The sequence below is a fragment of the Squalius cephalus genome (assembly GCF_949319135.1).
Source record: "Squalius cephalus genome assembly, chromosome: 12".
Taxonomy (NCBI): Eukaryota; Metazoa; Chordata; class Actinopteri; order Cypriniformes; family Leuciscidae; genus Squalius; species Squalius cephalus.
The window spans coordinates 14,061,227-14,080,705 of record NC_137133.1 but is presented as its reverse complement, the minus strand read 5'-3'; the positions used below and the strand labels follow the sequence as shown (position 1 = coordinate 14,080,705).

General features: G+C 36.0%; 1 protein-coding gene across 10 annotated transcripts in view; it reads left to right on the top strand.

The window, feature by feature from the left end:
* The window catches only part of dab1a (DAB adaptor protein 1a), a 196,739-nt gene that overhangs the window by 155,672 nt on the left and 21,588 nt on the right, over positions 1–19,479 (top strand). For 5 of the 10 annotated variants that reach the window (XM_079889128.1, XM_079889131.1, XM_079889125.1 and 2 more), the window contains 8 exons: positions 2,608–2,739; positions 4,323–4,442; positions 5,570–5,608; positions 7,102–7,164; positions 10,736–10,789; positions 16,725–16,787; positions 17,997–18,059; positions 18,226–18,322. In XM_079889128.1, the coding sequence (XP_079745254.1) occupies positions 2,608–2,739; positions 4,323–4,442; positions 5,570–5,608; positions 7,102–7,164; positions 10,736–10,789; positions 16,725–16,787; positions 17,997–18,059; positions 18,226–18,322 (631 nt within the window). The remainder of the gene's footprint in view (positions 1–2,607; positions 2,740–4,322; positions 4,443–5,569; positions 5,609–7,101; positions 7,165–10,735; positions 10,790–16,724; positions 16,788–17,996; positions 18,060–18,225; positions 18,323–19,479) is intronic. The other 5 variants (XM_079889130.1, XM_079889132.1, XM_079889133.1 and 2 more) reach the window with 4 other exon arrangements.

The following is a 19,479-nucleotide window of genomic DNA, read 5'->3' as shown; positions in this document are numbered from 1 at the left end:
GCATAGCTGACTTACAGATTCAGTTTACATCCACAAATGAATAAGCACGTCGATTCAGGGAGCAGTGCAAAGTGCCCGTGCAAAATCAGTTTTTGTGAGCTGATCGCCGTCAAAAAAGTTCAGGAGATATTTCTTGCGATGGCAATATGATAAAAAATAACTTTATATTGATTCAATGGATTAATTGCATTTTGAAAAAAAAAAGAAGTCATGAATTTATTGCATTTTTGGGAAAAAATAATCCGTTTTTATAATAAATCTTAAAAAATTCAAATCCAGATTTTGATTTTCAATGTTGTTATAACCTAAAGATGCTATGTGAAAGTTTGAAACAGAAAATAGTGGTTTTCACACATTTAGTGGTTATCTCACATTCGAGAGATATGCGAATAGCACACAGACAGACAGACGGACGTTTCTGTAATTTATAGATAGATGGATTTATCACGTTCGGGAACCAAACTATAATATTCAGAAGTAAACAGAGTAGCTGACTGAGTGTTTATGTCAGAATGTTTATTTTTAAACCACAACCTTCTTGGGGCTTCTTTGACCGATACAACTCTCTAATGTCAGAATGTTTATTTTTAAACCACAACCTTCTAAAAATGATATATTTAACGATATTTAACGCTCAAGCTATGCTTGAGCAAACAGTTTGTGAATAGGCTACTACAAATGATGCCCGTGAAAGAGACTGTGAACGCATTGAATAGGATATGTTTAGTTGGTGAATAGCATAGGCTACTATTACACAGTAGCGATAACGTTAAGCGCACCAGAATGAAATATAATATTCAGAAGTAAACAGCATAGCTGACATAGATTCAGTTAACCGTGTCGATTCAGGGAGCAGTGCAAAGTGCCCGTGCAAAATCAGTTTTTGTGTGTGTTTTTAGTAATTGTTGGTTTCTTGGTAAAGAAAACATATTTTTACTCAAATTAATCAAAATGGATTTATCACATTTTGGAACCAAACTATAATATTCAGAAGTAAACAGTGTAGCTGACAGATTGTCAGAATGTTTATTTTTAAACCACAACCTTCTTGGGGCTTCTTTGACCGATACAACTCTCTAATGTCAGAATGTTTATTTTTAAACCACAACCTTTTAAAAATGATATATTTAACGATATCTTTTGCATTTCTCATCCAAACAACGTCAAACTTGGCACTGCACTTACTCGTGCCCGTGGCGAGACACCCGTCGAGTTTGAAATCAATCGGACTAACGGTTCAAGAGATATGCGAGGAACAGACACACACACAGACAGACAGACAGACAGACAGACAGACAGACAGACGTTTCTGTAATTTATAGATAGATATTTTGCGGGAACCCACGCACTCTGTTGTAAGTGCAGACATCTACAGTAATTGTAAACAACATGCAATTAAGAGTCCAAAAACATTACATTCAGTTTGCACTTACTGTAAGCATATTCTTTTAAAATATATTATTTCTGTTATAAGTACTCTTTCTATAAATATACTAAAGTATACTACATTTTCGCAAGGCCTGTCACACCACTGAAAATGTAAATGTGAAATCGTCATGCTCAGTTTTAAGTGTGAAATCATTAAGTTTGTGTGGGCACACGCCATGATGGTTTAATAATGAAAGCCGCCCATTAACCTTATTCAAAACTTTTTTTTTTTTTAACAAAGCAACCCTCTTTCTCAAAGTTTGTTTAACACATCACTGACAACACTTCATATTTCAGCAGGGAAAATAGCACCTCGCAGTCAGACGGGTTGTCATAAGATGTCATCCCCTGTTGCAACTCTCGAGTTAACTGCCAGGCCCATGGGGGTGCGTCTCTCCTTCCCCCCGTGCATGCGGCATGTGGCGTGTGTATTGTGTTAGTGATGTTTTAATGACTCTAGATGAAGTGGGTGGTGAGGGGAAGATTGCCACTTGCAGTAGATTTCAGCAGATGATTGCTCTTCAGCGGCAGGAGGCTGACACTAGTGCCGAGACCCTGGTGTTTCAGCCATCATCCTGGAGTACGACTCGCTCCGAGCTCTTGACCTATTTCTGCCCTCCAATTCCCTCTCTGGGTTAATGTCTCCCTTCATTCCATGACCATTCAATATCTGTAGTTGGATTTTTAAGTTTAAGTGGGTGCTCGGATGTAACATGTTTGCTTTCACAGAAGAGGTTTCAGTGCACACCTGGGTTCAGTTGACCATAAAGTTCAGTTTGGGCACAAACAAACTCAAGCTTCAGTCATTTGAAAGGGGGGTGTAGAGTTTGAACTCAAATGATGAAAAATAAATGTTCAAGTAGGCAGTAACTTTGTCGTTGACACACTGGAGGTTTTGGTGCACATCTGGGTTCAGTTGACCATAAATGAGTGATTGGCATGGGAAAAACTACAAAGGACTACAAAACATGGCGCAAAACAGGAAATGCACACAAGACAGAAATCGTAACACATGTGACAATGACTTCATTGTCTGAAAGTGTCATTGGTTTATTTTGATCTTCTTTTTTTGGACATAATTCAGGGAGACAAAACGTCTGAAATCAAAGCTAAACTTCATCTTCTCCTCTAGCTGTATATGCAGCTCTAAAGTACTTTTGTTGTTGTTTTTGGCCACAGGTTCTTCAGCACCACCATGCAGTTCATGAGATTTCCTACATTGCGAAGGATATCACGGACCACAGAGCCTTTGGTTATGTATGTGGGAAAGAGGGAAACCATCGGTTTGTGGCCATCAAAACTGCTCAGTCTGTAAGTACTCATACCTGAAAATAGTCTCAAATTTTCACATGCGTTATATAACCAAAAGGATATTTCAAAACCATGAGTATATTATGTACTACAATCCGTTTGCTGTTATGACAGCTTCCTTTAAAGACTCTGTCCCTGACTGGCGTTCATTCCCTCAGTCTGTTTCTGACTTTGCCCATGTGTTGTTGTTTCTGCAGCTGTTCTTTGTTGTTCTTTGTCTAGTCTGCAATGCTGCACTTCTTTTGCAGTTGCTCAATCGATTTCCATACTGGGACGATGAGTATCTGCTGTCCTCTCTCTCTCTCTCTCTCTCCCCATCCATCACTCTCTCACTGTGAACTACAAGTGACCCAGCAAACGCATAAAGATAAAGCAATGGCAACATGTTCCTGCGCTATTTTCACTCACTCCTGCCACAGTTATGGCTCTCATTTATAAATTTTTCCAACCTCATGTTGTCGTTTCCTGCTGTTTCTCCCCATCTCTCTTTTTCTTCCATTTTCAGCCTGTTAGTACTGTGGCAGTATCAGTATATACTGGTATAGGGATTGTATTACATAATAATACCATGGTACATGGCTGTTTCTTTAAACTTCGTACAATGTGTTCCAGTGATTGATTTGAATTAAAACTAACAGATTTATTTTATTTTATTTTATTTTATTTTATTTTATTTTATTTTATTTTATTTTATTTTATTTTATTTTAACTATAATCTAAAAAAGAAAACTTAATTTCCACCACAATTCACACACTTTCCTCAGATAAAGTATTATTGCGTGCGATTTCTAATCAAGCAGTAATTTTGTCAAATTTGCAAAAAGTGTGAAAATATTTGGAATACACAAAATGCTAGCTACAAAATTTGCCTTAGCAAGGAGTGAGCTATTATATTCCAAACATATATAAAAATGTAATTTCCAGCACAAAATACTATTAAATAGTATGCAATACATAAACTATTAAAAGTGTGAAAATAGTTTTATTTCTACAAGTAAGCTGGGCCAAAAGCGCATATAGTGTAATAAACACTCATATATCATGCTACTGAATTCTGAAATGATTGTGTATGATTTATCCACAAACCCACTGCACCATGTAGTCTTCTTTACTTTCTTTTCTCTCTTTTCTCATTTCTTTCTCTGTAAACACTCTTTCTTTCTCACATCTGCTCAGAAAAATCCCCACGGCGAGTTTTGAGGGCATTTTCATCCATGTATTTATTGAGATATAAGTGACATTTAGGCTTCACTGGGAAGGAGATGCATTTTTAATGTAACTACAAAGAGTGAATTTTGATCTGACCCAGCCCTTGCAAACGGAAAGCACTTTGTTCTGTCACCTCTCATCTGGCAGATTTAAAAGCAGCTGAATAAGAGGTTAAGAGGTCCTTTTTTTCTTGTTTTTTCTTTTTCTTTTTTTGCTCTGAATTGCTTGAAGAATCGTACAGGAAATACAGCCGATATGGATCCTTATTGAGAAGATCATGTCACTTCTTCCTCTCTCTCTCTCTCTCTCTCTCTCTCTCCCTCTTTGCCTCTATAAATCTGTCTCTCTGCCTGTCTTTCTGCATGTATTCCCAGGCTGAGCCTGTGATCCTCGACCTCCGTGACCTTTTCCAGTTGATTTATGAGATTAAACAGAGAGAGGAGATTGAGAAGAAAGCTCAGAAGGACAAGCAATGCGAACAAGCTGTTTATCAGGTAAAACACACGCATGAAACCTTCACACTCACATAAACTCAAAAACCCAAAGAGAATTTACAATTTCTAATGCTCGGTCAAAATACGGCCGCATATATGTCAGCAGACGAATGAGAAAAGAGAAACAACAACAAACTCAAAAGGGAATAATGAAATATGCAATACAAAAAGGGTGAAAATACAGAAACAACACATTTCCGAGAGGGCATATTTATTATTTATCTCAGAGAATAACATAATTATACTCATATGAGGCCGGGTGCACTGTTTTTTTTTTTTCTTTTCTTTTTTTTTTTTTTTTTTGCAACTGTTGCTTGTAAGATTGTAAATTAATGAGAAGTGGGTAAACAAGGAGGCAGACTGTGCAACAACAACTGTCTCACATATATATATATATATATATATATATATATATATATGTATATATATATATATATATGTATGTATATTAATAACAGTCATGATTAATCATGGCACAGCCCTATTATATACAGTATATGGGGTATATATATATATTAGTGTCCAATTCTCACTATTGGGTAGGATTAAGGGATGTAAAATATGGTCATGAAGAATAAGGTATTAATACAGTATGTGCTTTATAAGTACTAAAAAACAGCCAATATCCTAGTAATATGCATGCTAATAAGCAACTAGTTAATAGTGAGAAATGGATTTTTTTTGGATTTTTTTTACTATTTCTAAATTAATAATCTCACACGACAAAACAGTGGCAAAATCCCACAGTGCGCACCAATCGACTGGCAGCTCTTTCCACTTCTCTCCCCCCCCCCCCCCCTCTCTCTCTCGCTCTCTCTCTCTCTCTCTCTCTCTCTCTCTCTCTCTCTCTCTCTCTCTCTCTCTCTCTGTTGAATCTCAGTTGCATATATGCGGGGCGATTTCCTTCACACTGCTTTTTCAATCGAGACAAAATCCCTCCTTTCGTCCTGTGCAGGCCGCATTTCTGTTCCTATTTTCACTGGCTGATGTTGAAATTGTGCTTTTGCTCTGTTTTTACATAAATGATAAAAATTGGCTTCTTTTTCTCGTCATAATCACCTCTCTCGTTTCCTTCTACCAATACTCTCCTTCCTTCAATCACTCCCTCTGTGTGATCACTCCTGCAGACCATTTTGGAGGAAGATGTGGAGGATCCCGTGTATCAGGTAACGCTTTGAAATAAATCGTTAATCATTATGTCTGCCTGAATGTACGCTGTCGATTTAGTGTGCCTCTCAATGTCACTTTAAACAGGGCTCCCTGCTCAGTAATATGCGTTTAATCTCATTTACAGAAATAAATGATTCCACTCCATTTTCTCTGCTCTTTCCTCACTCCTCCTGAATTAATAAGTCTTGTTATTTCATCATTTCTATATAGAAGTAAACTGTGAATCATCGCTGCAAAGTGTTGTTAACCTTTCCTTTTCATGAATTGGGAATATACTGATAAAACTCTGATGCAAGAGCGATTCTGGGAGCCTCCTTATTTTGTACTGAAAACAGACAGCTTTAACACATCTCATCTGGGCTGCGTGTGTGTGTGTGTTTACATGCATTACATTGCCTTTCCGTATTGTCCGGTGTGCATCATATTGCGAATGATCTAGCCTTCTATGTATTCTATTGTGTATGATTGGAGTGTATCTTTAAAAAGCAAGACTGGACGTCCATTGGTTGTTACTAACAAAGTAGAAGAGAAATGAGAAACATTGCTTCTAGGCCCAGCAGTTAGCTTAAGAATCAGTCATTACTTGCAGTGTAGTAAAGACCTGATAAGCACTATCAATTTGCTGTTAAGACGGCTAGAGAAGAAGAGAATTAGCCAATGGCTAACTGTGTAACAGAATGAAATGGCCAATGGCGACAGTAGCCTAGTTTGTAAATGAGAACGACTAAGCCATTAGATCTAATGTCACAGAAAATGGAGACGATTCTGCCATTAGCATTAATGTGGTCTTGAATGGATAGGAATTAGCAATTAGCTAGAATGTCGCTTGCCAAAAATCGCTCTCATCTCTGTGTGGTCCCTGCGTTATGGAGGAATATATCACAGCTATGGGTTTAAAGGGTCTGCCATTCCTAAATAATGCCTAAAACTCAGTGGTTAGCATCTTAAATGCAGACCAACACTGGGAAGGTTTTGTTACCCCTGCTAAGCTAACATTAGCATGCATCGTAAAAGAAATATTGGGTTTTAGACTTTGATTTATTTCTCCTTAACGTTGTAAAATTCATAACATTGCCCTGTTCGCAGGTACAGAAACAGAGGGGTACGGATACACAGGAAAAAAAAAAAAAGAAAATGGGATGATGAAATTTTAAAGGCCGCAGTCAGACTGAATATATGCATGAGGTGCGGGTCAGAAAGAACAAATCGTAATTATTCCCTCCGAAATGTTCTTGTATTTGTTATGGTTATTTTAAGTTGTCTCGAATGTAGAGAGTGAATATTCTTCTCTGCTTTGAAACTATCATAGTTGTAGTTGCATGAACCGTCTGCTGTGTCCCTCAAGGCTACAGGGGTCACTGCGCTGCTCCTGGGGGCCGCTGTTGATTCTGTGTGATCAATCAGTCTTCTTCCTTTTCTCTTTTCTTTTCGCACTCACCTTTTTCCTGTCCCTTTGCCTTTTTATCTTCTTCTGCTGCCGATGTTGTAGTACATTGTATTTGAGGCGGGACACGAGCCCATCCGTGACCAATCAGAGGAGAGCATATATCAGGTACACTACCAAATCTTAATAATGATACCTTTTAACTGATAATTACATAATCAGATTTCAATATTAGTTTGAAAACATGTTCACCACTAGTAACAATTTACTTATATTATTATTATAGTACAAAACAAACAATTCAGAGTAGCATATGTCCATGTAAAATAATATTTGTGGGGGATTTGAACATGTGACAACTATAGTACTGTATTCTTTTCTTTTTCTGAGAATTGGAAGTTTGCCAGCTTTGCTATTTTAAATTGGACTAATTCAATAAAAATGTTAACAATAAATTCATATTTTTTTCATAAATTATTATAATATTCATTTCAATATGTTTTATAATGTTTCACTGTAAAATATGATTAATATGGTCAAATACATAACTTACAAGTTCTACTCAAAATTCATTGAAATAAATATTTTACATTTTAAATAAATAAATAACATTTTAAAAACTGATTTTTGACCAAATTAATATTCATGAGCCAGGCTGATGAGGTTTATATAAAATTTATATATATATATACATATACATATACATATATATATTTATATATATATATATCTAGTACAGAAATGTATTGTAAATTTCACAAATAATTTCAAATAAATGTCAAAAAAATTGAAGGAGAACGACTGAAATCGTATTTTCTTGTAAAACATACGCCAACAATCTTTGTTTTATTTACTTCGAAGAATCACTTTTACAGTGTGTTGAAATTACTGTCGCCGTCCACAACACAATACAATCTGTCAGTTTAAAAAAAAAAAACCCTTAATACATCGAGCTTAGGTCTATCATTAACAGCTTTCATGGACCAACACAGGTTTTGATGATCAAACAACCAATAGGGAGCCTCCAAACAAACCGGCATTCTTCTTTAAATAGCACTTTAGAAGAATCCCTTGGTTTTGATGGTGCAGCTATACTGACAGCTCCACTGTGTAGCTGCCAGAGTCCCACCTGTGAATTAGAACAGAGTGCTTCGCCAAGCCACACTAATTCAGCGTGACGGCCCTTTCAAAGATTTACACCCAGCAATGTTTCGTGCTCCAAGCGCCATGACCAAGACAACAGCAGGTGTTGTATCCTCAGGTGCTGCTTTGTTTTGTCACCTGTGGCTTGAGTCAAAAAGAGACACTGCCTAGCTAAACAATAAACACATTAGTGCCCCAACACTTTGCCAGTCTGTCTCCTCCACAACTTTTTACAGAGACTTAATGTCGTATTCAGTTAAGTAAGCGCCACGAAAGCTTGAAACACCATCACGGACCAAATTATACCCTCTAAATTCAAATATCTGCTCGGCTCTCAAGCGCTAAGCTGACACTTCACAAACTCCTTCACTTGTTGCTGACATCAGGACAGATATCGGAAACTCAGGAGCATGAAAGAGACATCTGCTCGCTGTCACATCAATAAAACCAGGATCAGCTAACACCTGATCTCATCTCATATCAAACAAAAAGCCAGATTGGCCGAGTCAAATTGAATCTGCGTGAACATCACTTTTGGTGTTCGCTAACAGCAATGAAATCGGGAAACTTAAACGAACAGAACAAGAGATTTGTGTTCTCTAGATGTCCACAGTCAAGACTGAAGCTGTATAAATGGCATCAATCGAACCAATGGTTATATTGCAGAGCGCCATGAAAATATCAGGGAATTCAAAATAAAGTGAAAAATTCATGGAAATTTCAATAGTGTGTCTACATTTTCTAGCTATGCTTAGCTTTAAAATATGCCACTGGTTTACAAAGTGCTCTTTTTTGTGTGCAATATTCCTAAAAAGTATTTTCGCAAACTTAAAGCAAGACACTACAGGTGAATAAAACATTTAACTAATACATACCATACTTTATCCAGTTGTCTTATCACGGTACATTAAGACAATTGTTTTTTGTGAAATGTTATGTTTAAATATGCATGTGAGGCATTAGTTAATTAAATATGCACAGATTTGCATACATTTCGAGAACAGGAATTGAACTTTGGATAAAGCCAGGTTTGAAATTCTTATTCCATTTTGTTGAGTTAAATGTTTTTACTGAGGGGATTTTGGATATCTCTTTTTATCATAACATAAATCAGAAAATTCTGTCAACAGTCAGAAAAAAGTGATATAAAATGTTACATAAATCAGACGAAAGTTATATGAACAAACTTCTCTGTTAATACTTTCAAAATATAGATAGGAAAAAAATGGTTTATGTAAGTGGAGATTTCTTGCTGAGTGCGGTAGAAAAAAAACTGATTTTGAGAAAACTGCCTTTAAAGATATGTATTGTAGTTGAAATGTACAGACGCAAATAGATAAAAGTGTAATAAAATAAACACTTACATGTGTAGTTTGGATGTTTTCTTTCCACTAGTCTGAAAAAAATGCAAGCAAAATAGCCCAAAATCTTAAAATTGACCAGTGCCTGAAAAACCAATAGTTTTACTTGTATAGCGTCTTCTCTTAATTGTTATACGCGAACCCTATTTTAAGGGAAAAAACTGTAAAGAAACGCTATCTAACATTCCTTAACCTTATAGAACAGCATCTCATAACAAGATATGTTGATTAACCGAAGCTAACACTATGCATCAAAAGTAACCTTGACCTCCAGCAGGCCCCTTGGGTCCCAAGTAGTTTTGGCTCTGGTAAAGTTTGGATAGCATGACTGAGCTGAGGGATTGATGCTGAGCGTAGGGAGATTTCCAGAGTCTGCATGGAGAAATTACTCTGCTGTGAGAGGAAAGCAGCAGGTCTCTCCTCTGCCCTTTCTCCAAATGAAAGAGGGAGAATGATTAATCATTGCTGTCGCTGTGTGATCTTTGAATAAAAGAAATAGAAAGATCACTTCAAGTGTACGATCAAATAAAAACACAGCGGCAATCAGTCTCTCAGCAAGAGGGGAATTAAGAACAATGGCAAATTAAAAAGAGAGAGCGAGAAAGAAGACGTGAAAATAACAGACAAAGAAAGGATCTGCATCTTTTCTAGCCGTCTAATTTGAACATGAAAATGATGGTACACTGTAAAAAAAAGTCACTACCTTATTTTTTTAAGTACAATCAACTTGGATTTTTAATTCAACTTTAACTTAAATTGTGCTAAACTGACTTAAAAAATGTATGTCTTGTATAACTTATAAATTAACTTATTTTGTTTTAAATATATTTTTACTTTTGAGTTAAGGCAATGTAAAAACACATGTTGTCATAACTTATTGATCAATAATAGAAAATAAAATCAAATATTTATCATGCAGACTAAAATTATATTGATATTATTTTATCTAAACATTTATTATAAATAAAACTTTTTTTTTTATAAATAATACAAATATTTATTATTATTATTGTTATTCAAGCTCAATTTTAATTTCTACTATGCACTATTTTCTGCATCTTGCAGTAATATTATTAATTAGAACACTTTATACACAGACAATGGCTTATTTTGCTCTCCAGGAAGCATAAAATTTGCATTCTGCATTGACCTTGTAAAATCTCTTGCTGAAATCTGAACTAATGGTAACTTGTCATGTTAACTGTGCATTTGGCTGGGCTCCCTGTCCACACCAGGTCCCTACCAGCCAACAAAAGGAGGGAGTTTATGACGTCCCAAAGCGACATCCAGTGAGTGGACCTGTGTGTGTTTGTTTATGTGACTATCCTGTGCCTCTCTCTGGCAACCCTTTCAATATGTGAACCACCAAGCATCAAGCATGTTTCCGCTCCCTGTCTCGAGTCCCGTGAGGAGTTCAGCAGCACTCATTTCCCGGCTTTCAGTAAATCGCATAGACTGTGCACTCTTAATTTACCCCCCGGTGTTTGTGCGTTTTTGGCTGGTTGTGTATATGTGTGGTTTTTGTGTTTGTTTCATTTTCTTTGTGAAAATCTAGCGGTTTGGGTGGTGGGCATTACGTGATTGGTCGGTTTTTGCATGATGTACGCTTGTCTTCACCCCATGATAAGGACAGCTGGTGCGTTCATGAGGGCATTCCAGCCTTGTGAATCAAGTTGACAAGAAAGTTCACCCAAAAAGAAAATTCTCATGAATCATGTATGACTTTATTTCTTCCATGGAATACAGAGATTTGAATGAAGAATGTGCTCATTCTTTTTGCTTGCAATGACTGTCTTTCTTTAAAAAGGATATAAAAGCGCCATAAATGTGGTCCATATGATTCATGCACAGTATCGGGCAGAAATGTAAGTAATTATTAAATAAAAGCATGAATATAGAACACAACTCATATGGACCATTTTTGCTATATTCATATTTTTATGGAAATGAGCAACTAGAACAGTCTCCAAAGGGTTTCTTCTTTTGTGTTCCAGGGAAGTTTACTGCAAAAAAAAAAAAAAAAACACAAAAACAAATCTTCTTTTTGTCTTGTTTTCTAGTACAAATATCTAAATATTCTTAAATCAAGATACATTTAATTTGAGAAAAACAAACAAAACTAATATATTCTTAAAAAGAAAAAAAAAGATCAAAATGAGCTCAAGTGGGTTTAAGCTTAAACAAGAAAAAATATCTGACTATGGGGTCAGAAATATAAACAATTCAAAGCGAAAACAAGATTATTTTTCTGACCCCATTCACTGTAAAAATTATTGTCATGATTTGTTATCACAACTTTTTATCTTTTGTCAAATCAACATAATATTTTGAGTTTCTGTTTATTAAACCAATCTCATTCATTGTATTAACTAAATTTTTATTTCAATGAACTCAAAATTTTAAGGCAATCAGGTAACTTACTTTTTTTTTGTTAAACCAGCAAAATGTATATATGTGGTTATATATAATTATATATATATATATATATGTATGTATATGTATGTATGTATATATGTTTTTTTTTTTTTTTTTTACAGTGGCAATTCTTTTTCTTGTTTTACGCAAAAACTCACTCAATTTTAATCATTATTTTAGAAAAAAAATACTTAACATCATAAGTCATTTTGCTTCTCAAGTAAATGCATCTTTATTTAAGAATGTTTAGATATTTGTACTAGAAAACGAGACAAAAGCACAGAGGACGAACATAATGTTTGGAGTGTTGAAACAACATGACAGAACTTTAAATTTGGGTGAACTATTCTTTCAATGCCACATCATGAATGTCCGTGAATCATGCATGATTTACAATAATAAAAAAAAGAAAGTCTGTGTAGCTTAAATGGGTTGACAGATAAAGTCATTTAAATGAGAGATGGCAAACATTCTTCTGCATTTTTTGAGTTGAGCTCATGCATCTGTGATCGAGATTCAACTGGTCAAGAAGTTATAGCGAATTTTGCTCTCTCTCTTTAAATGGTGGATGATCTCTTGTCAGGCCATTTGGCCTCAACATTAACACTCTGTGATAAAGAAAGATGGCTGATCTTTTCATGTTCTGGCCAGTGTCTCTGCTGTCTGTATCTCTCTTGTGTTATAGCTGCTCTGTTCATTCAGTCTTAGCTCAGCTAAATGCCTAAACCCTCACACAATCACCATCACAACACATACAACCCCTGCAAAAGTCCCTCGTACCCTGGAGTTGGTTGAGTCTGTCCTCAATATTCAATTGTTTGGGTCACTCCAGACCTGGAAAACAATGTTTGAGTTGGATTTTCCTCATCTCAGCCCTCATGTCACTCTGTGCCACTGTCTGGCATCTCTTCCTCTCGCCTCTTCCATCATGTTTTCAAACACCCACTCACTCTTTTCTCTCTTTTCCTCGCACATATTTTCAGCCTTCTTCCTCTCTCCTGTTTCAATCTAAGTCGCGTGGCCTCTTGATCCTGCCTTCCCCAGCTTTTTCATTTCTGCCGAAGCAAAATCTGCACAGCTTCAACTCATAAAATAACTCTTTCGGCTCTACGGAATTGGCTTTTGAACTGTTAGGCTGTAAATCTGTTTTGTGTTGTGCATCTGCACATACTGTACATTGTGGGTCTGAATTTATTTATTTATTTATTTATATGTATTTATTTGCGCTTCTTTGATTTTTTTTTTTTTTTTTTTAGCAGCATTATGGGGCAAATTCAATAAGCATTTCAATACAATGAATTGTCATTGTTTTTGGCACAATCACACTTCTATAAAACTAAGTATATATATTGTGTAATGTACATTATATTTATACATTATTATAATTATTACAATTTCAGTAAACACTTTTTTTAGGAGACATTTGTGTACATTTTCTAGCTTTCATAGCAGGGCTGATTCATTAAATGATTATCAAATTATAAAGACAAATATATTTTATTTCGTTGTTTAGTTTAGTTATTCTTTGTTTTCTGTTTTGTTTAGTTGTTTTTTCTTTTGCCTTCCGTTGTTTTGGGGTTTTTGTTTTGTTTTGCTTTGCTTTGTTTTGTTTTGTTTTATTTATTTATTTATTTATTTATTTATTTATTTATTTGCTTTGCTTTGCTTTCTTTTGTTTAGTTTTCCTTTGTTTTGCTTTGTTTTGCACTTTTAATACACATTGTTTTAATACACATTGTTCAAAAGAAGTAAAAAAAAAAAATGCAGTATGCCAGATCATGGTATTCTGCCGCATCCTTCACAACTGAAATGGACAACAGCGTCATGCAAACTGCGTTTGCACATTATTTAATTTTCATATTTCCCTTAGTCAATTATGCGGTGGAAGAAAGCAGGCAGTGTGCGCAAATAAACAACAATATCAGTCAGTGCAATTTATTCTCAGTAAATTCCCCCCATTACATTTTTGCCTACTAAAGAATTGACTTTGATAAACAGTATTTAATGAATCATTTCTTTGAATAACTCTTTAGTATTGTTATTTTTTCTTGTACCTCTCCACATATTATTTAATTTCCAAGCAGTGCTTCTCAGTTGGTTTCATGCCTGTGGCTACATGATCATTACTCTCCGTCCGTAATGAAATGGGCAGCACTAAAAGCACACAGGACACTGCGAAGATAATTATTCTCTCCGAAGGGACGGCTAATTGATAGTCTTTTGAAGTGATGATGATAGAAAAGTAGGCTGATGGATTGTGGCAAAATAAACGTGATACTAATATTCACTCCCAGCCTCGTTCTAAATGTTGCCATGGAGACTGTTTAGTGTAAATACTGTAGTTTCGGTTATGGAATGACAATACATCATGTGAGTCATACTTTCGCAGGAGAGGCAGCTTGTTATAATAACAGATAAGAAGGTAGTTATCAGCACTCGTGATATCCATCAGTAATAAGGTGTCAGCAGCATGCAAGGTGCTTTGACTGACACAGTTCATCACTGTGGGGCCCAGATGTCATCTTTCCCATTATCCTCAATGGTGATCCCCAAGGGTGTGTAAAGAGATTGATTTGATGGCATCTTTTGGGCTGGTAATATTACGGCCATTTAATTCAGCTACTGGTCGCAGTGTAGAACGGCAGTTCCAGCTCAATGACCTTCAAAACCAAACAACGTGAGGCGAACACCATCACCCTGGAAACATGGCAGGAACAAATCAAATTTGAGTTTTTTCCCCCTTATTCGGCCTCGTTCGTGAAACACAAGCAGAACCAAACTGAGTGAAATGTAGATTGCTGCATTATTCAGAGTTCTGCTTATGTTTTATGAATGAAGCCCTTTTTAATGTTAGACAGCTGAACTGATCGAGTGAAGAAAGCTACACAACCCAAACCTTGATGATGCTTTCTCTCTTTCCCTTTCTATCACACTGCCTCTGCTTTCCTTCATGTTTGTCCATTCACTCATAACTGCATTAGCAAAATGTAACATGTCACTAGCAGTGGCTTATTCCTGCTTACTTTTCTCAGACTGATATGACCATACTTCGATTCTTAAAGCTAAGCGCTAACACCGAACACCAAGCGCTAACATAGAGAGACTTTCAGACTTAACCATCTCAGGTGTCAACTGCTTCTGAAACCTGAGCCACTGACCTGGAGTCAGTTCTCACTTGATTTTATTGCATGTTTTACATGTACATGTCCAGATCTTGTGTGTTTATCTTGTTGTCAGTGTTAATTCTGGTCTTACTTGGTCAGCCGGATAACATCCCGGATTCCATCATAATCCTAAATTATCTTTTGTAGCAGAAAACAATGTGAATGTCTGTCATTTGAATGTCATGAATGTCAAATTTTACATATCTTGTTTTAAAGTGAACACTAAATTATGTCACAGGCTGTTTGTATCTAATGAATCGCACGACTGGAGTAGGCCCAACTCAAGGAAACATTCTTTAATCCAAAAATTCAGCAGATCACAGGTCATAGAAACTCAGGAGACAAGAAAACAACCACTTTACATCAACGAGACCAGACAAACAACTGAACACAAGAGAGAGAATATATACACAACCAAATGAGGAAACTAGTGAGATAATTAATGAACAACAGGTGAACTGAATCAATCTGATACATACTTGGAAATTAGGTCAATTGGCAAGACAGGAATTGAAACAAACACAAAGAACAAAACATAATCCCGACAAATTAAAATTTTAATGACATTTATATGTATGCATTGCAACTTAACGAACAATGAATAAGACATTTGTCACAACATTTATCAATCTTTGTTATCAAAGTACTAAAACCATAAAAACAAATATTTTCAGTACTTCAAATAAAATAAACGCTAACTGCAATGAAATAAAACAAAAAAAGTTAAACTTATTTTATTTCAGCTAGTGCCCATTTCTCATTTTTGTTTAGTTTAAGTTGAAGTACTAAAATAACTAAAACTAAATAATCTCAAACTAAAACAAGACTTAATAAATACTATATGTAGACATAATAAATCACTAATAAAAATGACAAAAAATTCAAACATGAAAATAATGTTAAAATTAAATGTTGAATGTTGTAAATTAACAGTAATAAATACTTTTTCTACTTTTTAAGTAATTGTAATTAACTAATGTTAACAAATGGAACCTAATGTAAAGTTACCAAAATAAATTGTTTTCCTTCAGTCATGTCTCTCTGAGGGCACCAAGTGAAGAAAAAAAAATATGCACATGACACATCTTTATCCGGCTAACCAAGTAAATCATGTTCAAAGAAAGGGTTCTTGGTGTTCTTTTCTATTTCATGGTCTACCCATCCTCTCCTTTTGTATAAGATCCTCTCCTCGCCTGTGTTGCTTTTTCAGCAGCACAAATATGTAAGATGGGAGCAGCTGTTGTTCATGGTCTTTTGCTCTTCCCATGTTATCTCAAGGGACGCCCATTTGAGCACATTATTTTCCCATTAAAGCCTGCCGGCAGCTGGTTAAAAATCATTTTTTTAGTTTGATTGCTCCTTCCACAAATTAAAGTTTGGGACTATGGGGTGGGATGCGAGTTAGCGAAGATAAATACTGTTGGTTTTTGCATTTGTCGGGCTCAAACCTGTTGAGAGATAATCTGGTAAAAAAAATGCACAAGCCACGAATTGATAGTGGGATAGTGAGGTAAACATGTGTAACCTCACCTGTACAGGTAAAGTACCATCCATCTCATCTAATCACACTTCACCTTCCCAAAACAGACCTCATTTTTTATGTGTCCCATTTCATCTTTCATCTAACACCATGTTATCATTGCAGAACAAACATAACCAACAGATCGATCTCTTGGCTCTAGACACTGACCTGTTGCTGGTCACCAAGGTAAGGTGGACAATGACTGGCCGAAGTTTCTCCACACCTGCCCTCGGCCTTCCCATGATCCTCCAAGCTGTTGTTTTGATTGCAAATGACCAAGAAAGCTCCTCTAGCTGTAATCTAGTTATAAAGTAATAAGTAGTGCACTATGGTCCTCTGTAGACTTCAGTAGAGTCCCTGTACAGGAAAGTAAATGTCACACTTCCCGCTATGAACAGTTTATAGCCCTGCTAAATCCCCAGTCTCTTGCTTTTTACCTTTTCCACTAGTCTCCTGGAAGTAGTCTACTTACTCATACCTGACCTTTCTTTTTTATAGTCAAATGACAGAGCTCTTTTAGGTGACCCTAGTGTGACCCTGTTGAATAGGTTGGATTTTGTGCTCCCATGAAGAAATCAGTCAGAGACCATGTGCGCAAGATTTTTACAGTGGTCATGCACACAGTCGTGTTATTGTCTGTGCTGGTTTTTAATTGTTTTAAAATGATTAGGGGGAAAAGCAATATTGGCTAATCAAAATCCATAATTCCAAGCTCGAACAAATTAATCAATCAGTTGTCCTGCCATTGTACTGCAGTGAAAAGTGTACATAGTTGGACCCAGCCATACAGAGAACAAGGACTTCGGCTTTGGCAAGTTTCAATAAGTACAGTATGATATGATTGTTTGTGGGTTTTCCCTGCTATACAACACAAATAATTCAGTTACTATCACCACGATATTAATAAATAAATAAAGGCTGCAGAAAATTCTGACATTTTAGGCAGCCAAAAACAGAAAAAGTCCTGCTAAATCCTACTGGGACTGGCATGCCCTTGTTCAGCATTGACCGTGAATACAGGATATATCCCAAAATATTCACTCATTATCTTCCTAGAAATGATCTCTTATTATATTATACTGTAGATTAGATGGCTGGCTGGCTGGATGGATGGATAGATGGAAATGAAAATAAATTACTGTTTATTACTGTTTATTTCTCCGTGCTGTACATGGTCGGTAGGTACAAGAAGTCATCATCATCTTTTATTTGTTTTTTATATAATTTTTATAGCAACTCACTATCATTTCCATGAGTCACCATTTGTATTCAAACCACTGTTTGCCCAAGGTAGATGCCAGTATTCTGTGGCAAAGACTAGACTGTCATGGCACTGAGTCCTGAGGTGAAACACATCTGATTTTATGCTGGTAAATGTTCCTCTTTCATCTGCAGAATATCAACCAGTTAGAGCTTTTCGGAGACATGTCCACTCCTCCTGATATCACGTCCCCCTCGGTGAGTGACTCCAAATGGAATGCAGGAATACTGCACAGTGTATACTGCATACTAATTAGGTAGTATGTAAACGGTATGCCATTTTGATATAGTTGAGCTATGAGCAAGTGTAGTTTTTTTTTTGGAAAGCTTCTGTTTAGACTGCTGTGATTCTCCTCTTCCACAGACCCCAGCATCTCCGGCTAATACTCTGGACCGCACGCTGGCCCACCAGACTCCATCCGAACTGTTCACCCCCTTCAACCCTGCCTCTGTACCCTCAGGTAGGAGAAAATTTGCCCCTGGTAAAACAATACCAAGAAAATAGATAAAGGAGACATGGAATGGGGCGGATGTAAATTAAGTAATGTGTCTGTCTAGTTCCGGCTAAATAAGATGTCCCGTCCTCCTGCTGTAGAATATGAATTCTCTCATTACTGGCTGCTGCACTGATCTGCATGATAAATGCCTTGCAGAGGACACAGCGTTACCTCTATCTGCTCTAGTGCTACTTTTACTGTTTGTTTGTGTGTGTGTGTGTGTGTGTGTGTGTGTGTTTATATCTGTGAGTGTTTGATGCCTTTTTAACACGCACATCTGTTCGGGAGTCATATCATACATTTTTATTATGTTATTTTTTTCCCTGATGTCCACTTAGTCAAGGATTTTTGCACCACTAAGGGGCAATGTTTAGTTTTTCATCACCATTTTCACCCCTCTCTCTTATTCTTTGATTAAATTAAACAAAATATATACAGATTATTAAAGGAGTGGTTCAAATATTTACTCACTCATGCCGTTTTAAACTTGTATGACTTTCTTTCTTCTGTGAAACACAAATAAAGATATTGTGAAAAATCTGAGTGATTTTCTCCATCCATTGAAAAGTTAATGGGTTCGAATGTTGTTTTGGGCCACATTGACTTTCATTAAATGGACAAAAACATCTTATTTTACAGTTATGTTTTGCAGAAGAAAGGAATACAGATTTAAAATGACATGAGGGAAATAAATATGACATAATTGTCTTTTTTGGGGGGGGGGAATTACCCTATGCCTGAACTTGCCAGAACCAACATTTTAATAATGTTAATATATCTAATTACAAACATCTTTTATAGACTACTACTGGCCTTTAAGGTGACTTTTCATCTTAGAAATAGAGAAAGCCATATTATTAATCAAAGTCCCCACAAGTAGCTTTTCCAAAAGCTGAGGTAAATATTAATATATAGAAGATGAACACAGTGTCATCCACACAAGTACAAAACACCATAATGACACTAAAATAATGCTATAAACATTTATTTGAACATAAGATGCAACATAAAACCTTAAAGGGTTCGTTCACCCAAAAATGAAAATTCTGTCATCATTTACTCACCCTCATGTCGTTCCAAACCCGTAAGACTTTCGTTCATCTTCGTTCAAATCTGAGAGT